The sequence below is a fragment of the Echinococcus granulosus genome (assembly GCF_000524195.1).
Source record: "Echinococcus granulosus chromosome Unknown EG_S00118, whole genome shotgun sequence".
Taxonomy (NCBI): domain Eukaryota; kingdom Metazoa; phylum Platyhelminthes; class Cestoda; order Cyclophyllidea; family Taeniidae; genus Echinococcus; species Echinococcus granulosus.
In genome coordinates, this window is record NW_020170498.1 from 5,819 (window position 1) to 9,831 (window position 4,013).

At 50.8% G+C, this 4,013-nt stretch overlaps 1 protein-coding gene across 1 annotated transcript; it reads right to left on the bottom strand. All coding sequences in view use genetic code 11, as the record gives it.

The window, feature by feature from the left end:
* Positions 1-205: 205 nt before the first annotated feature.
* On the bottom strand, positions 206-3,808 carry EGR_08741 (hypothetical protein; the record flags this gene model as incomplete). Its single annotated transcript, XM_024497990.1, has 4 exons — positions 206-459; positions 538-913; positions 3,321-3,493; positions 3,634-3,808. 4 exons carry the CDS (start codon positions 3,806-3,808, stop codon positions 206-208), a joined length of 978 nt encoding a protein of 325 aa, XP_024347567.1.
* Between the last annotated feature and the right edge of the window lie 205 nt (positions 3,809-4,013).

Genomic DNA, 4,013 nt, shown 5'->3' on the forward strand with positions numbered 1-4,013 from the left:
GATTGCGGTCGTAGCCCTGCTCACATTTTTGTGCAATGTTTGGTATTATTTGTTTTAATAGTGATAAAGTGTGTTCCGAAGTGGTACTGGGAGTCTGTGGAATGGGTGTTAGGAATAAGGCTGCATTGTAGTGGGCAGTTGAATGTTTTTGTGTGTAGTTGACTGTGCGGACATTGCAGTCCTCCCAGATGGCCGAAAGTCATGGTCACAGGGTTTGCAGGTGTTCCGTAGTACAATGGTAGACTGACCTTCGAAGATGACGCTTCGCATTACGACTGCAAGAGCGTCCCTGAGTGCTCATTGTTGGTGGTGGTGGCGGTGGTGGTGGGGGTAGGCGAGTCCAATCGGGGAGAAAGAAGGCGACAGATCCTGTGATTCGGATACCAGCCAGCCACTGCATATGGCTGAGTGTGCGGTGACTCATCGGCGAAGAGGTAAGACGGCGTTCCACCTCGGCTCCTTAAATTGACAACTGGTGAGGTGAGATGAGGCTTTAACGAGTGGATGTTGATTCTAGGTAAGCGTTTGCCGTCTGACTCGGGCCACAGAAATTTGCATAACAGTCGGAGAAGACGATGTCTATTTCCCTCCCCCTGCTTGTAGGCATCCTTCCTGCCACCAGGAGAGTGATGGGCGTGGTGTTTACGTGCACTGCAGAACGCCGCGCAGCCTTTGGTACGGTGTCCGGTGTGAATGCATGCCGAACGAGTTCTCTTTGCAGTGGAGTGGACATTGGCGACTGTCCACCTGATCTGCGCCACGTAGAGTGACTAGTTGGTGACGTTCCTCTTTGGAGGCCAATTGATTGCGCCGTCTTCGGTCGTGCTGCGTGGTTCCTTGCAATTAGGATGAGCCACCACGAAGGAAGGAGAGGAGTGGACCATGGAGATGCAGGAGGTGAGGCGTAGACGAGCTAAGGTGCATGTGGGCGAGCAAGTACACAAGTGGCCTCTGCAGCCCTCACATCTTGGCCCCTCTGTTCCCCTTTCGTGCAAACGGTAAGCCATCTTGCCCCTCCCTCCCCCATAGGTGTGTCACTCTGACTGCCTGTTATACGCTGTGTTTTGGTTGTGCGGGTGCTTAAGAGACTCCGCGATTGTACTTTCGGCGGTTGGTGGTGTGGCCTCCTTCTGTGCCTGGGCAATGCATCTTCCGCCCAGTGTTTTGTCCCCTTTGCTCTTTGGGGAACTTCTGGAGTGCTATATTTTGCGATCGGAAATGTGTTATTGAATTGCGAAACGCATGTGAGTTGTCTGTTAGGAGGTCATTGTTGATGTCAGTGCTGTGTCGCGGGATTTGTTTCTGTATCCCATGGTCGCGTCTGTTATATTTGGGGGTTGTTGACTGGTGCTCATTCCGATGTTTCGCAGAGCTGCTTCACTTGCCTTGCTTTTTTACCAAGGTATTCTTATACCTTGTGACGGGGAAGAAGAAGAAGAAGAAGCTTGTGTTTGAATGGAACACAATCCTTACAGGTGACTTTCAAGCAAATGGTGATGAGGTGTGAGAATGCTGATGTGTAAAACGGCGTTTGTGCCTTCTCTGCGGTGACTTCTTTTGCGGTGTCACCATTTCCTCCTTCAAATGTAGGCTTATCTACTCCATGGCATGGTTGGCGTCCTTCGCAACGTCCACTCGTCTGTGGTGGCATAAAGTCGTCGAATGTACGCCATTGTGACTTGGTGTTGGCATGTCCTCCCTGTGGATGGCGCCTTTGCTTTGCGAATAATTGAAGCAGCGTTTTATTCACATGAAGTGCTGGCTGCAAGTCGGTCTGTGACCAGCAAACAGTTCCACATTCATTGCGTGCTTTAGCCTAGGAAGTGGGTGCGATTTGAAGTAGTTGAAGCAAACACTTGGCATTGCAATTTGGCAGCAAAGGCGTGGATGGGTCATGCTGCTTATCAAGGAGACAAGGCTGTCATTGATCGTTCAAGTGTGAGCTCGTGGTGGGATTCGTTGAACTGGTGGAAGTGCGACGGGCGTGTACATCGCACCCCTTGTGCGCATTTCAAACCCAGTTCGCTGGACGGACCATGTGCGCTTCCCGTCAATGGCATGGCATCACCTTTCAGCATTGTCAAGGTTTGGCGGAGTCTGGCACAAAACAAAGTCCTTACTCCACATCAAGTATCCAAGGTGGTGTGGCTGGATTCTTGTCTACTCTGTGAGAGGGCGATTGCACTGGTGGTGGTGTGGCATCACGCCTTGAGGTGAAGTTCATGTGCACGTTGCAAATTATGGCCACTTGATGGCGTGTTTTGAGGCGACGGTCTTCGGAGATTTGCCCGAGGCAAAAATATGGTGTAGACTAATTAGGACGAGTGGTTCTTACCCTCCTGCCTGCAAAGCCTACTTTATTCGGCCAAACGGGCATTGACTGACAGCAAACCTCGTACCTGAAATATGAAGAATTGCGTCATCAAGGATGTTCCTCGGTGACTTACACAGTATGCATGAAAATTGGTGACGCGAAGTGTCCGACAATTCCATCGTCGCCTTTTTGTGCATAAACTGTGTGTATTTCGCCTCTGTGGGGTGATTGGGTGTTCTGTCAATCTTTTTGCCATTCATACACGAGGGAGTGGTGTTTTTCTCCTAGAGGGTAGTTTTAAATCGGCTCGGTTGATACCAATGCGAGGGTGGGAGGTGGGGGCGGGAGGAGCGATTGGACGCCGCGTTGTTGTTAATGTGGCTTTGGCAACTTTGCATTTGGAAAGGGTATAGTTTGTAACAAGGAGAATGTTTGGGATTTTGGACTAAAGATTATCTTTAGACAATTGTCAAGATCCACAAGGGTAAAAAGTGTAGCCTGTGGAGATGAAGGAAGGAGGCATTTGGTGGACAGACGCAGAAATGAGTCTGTTGGTTGTGCCAGCACTGCGTAGCCCCTGCGGCATTCGAGTGGACCTGGTCTCTCTCATCCCTTTGAGGGGGGTTAACTGGCTATGCGCTAATGCATGCATCAATGGAGGCAAAACGCAATTCAGTCTTTCCAACAGGCAAAGTAGGAGGGTGTGACTGGTCTTCCTGTCGAATGATCTTGACTGCAAGTCGGCCTGTGACCGGCAAACAGTTCCACGTCCATTGTGTGCTTCAGTTCGGTTAGTGAGTGAGGTTTGAAGCAGTTGAAGCAAACTCGTGGATGGCTCAAGCTGTTTTTCAAGGAGGTGGGGTTGTCATTGCTTGTTCAAGTCCGAATCCATGCTGGAATTCGTTGAAGTGTTGAAATGCGGGTGGCGTATTCATCGCACCCCTTGTGCTCATTTCACGCCCAGTCCGCTGGACAGACCATGCATCATGCAGTATCTTGAACAGACCTTAGCGACCGTGGCGTCAAGTTTCGACGCTTTATGAAACAGTGTGTGACCTTGGAAATTTGAAGGACTCGCCTGGCACTTGGCCCTGCGCAAGGCAGTGGACATGTGGAAGGAAGGAATCTTGCGCTGATTGGACTTTTGAGGACTGGAACAGTGCCTACTTGCGTAGATATCTACAGTTCATACGTCAACCGGCATTTCACTGTGCCAGGTGTTCACGGGTGGTGAGACGAGGGCACCCTCCAAACGCCCGACCCTCAACTTATTGCGTTTCTGAGTACGTTTTGCGACTCAAAGAAGCTATGAGGCGAACAATCAACATCGGGTGAGAATAGTTTTGGCTGTCTTGTCTGCGGGGGAGGCGATACACTGACGATCACGCAGTCAACTCGACGTCTACTGAGAAGGAGTCCCGGTGCAACCGTACAGGCCTGTTGCGCCACCTGGAGTGTGTAGCATGTTCCATCATTCGTGGAGCAGAGACGCATTCTCAGTGATGAAAGTCATCACGCCAATGCACTGCACAAGTCTGTGCTCAGTGAATAGCCTTTCTTCACAACAGGATGCGCCCGTACAAAGTTGCAACTGCCATGGGATGCGGAGATGAGGTTTGCGTAGTAGGGGAAGGAGGAAGGGCAGTGGGAACGCACTAGACGCTTACTACTCACAAGTGGAGCTGCGAGGGTGGTGCTG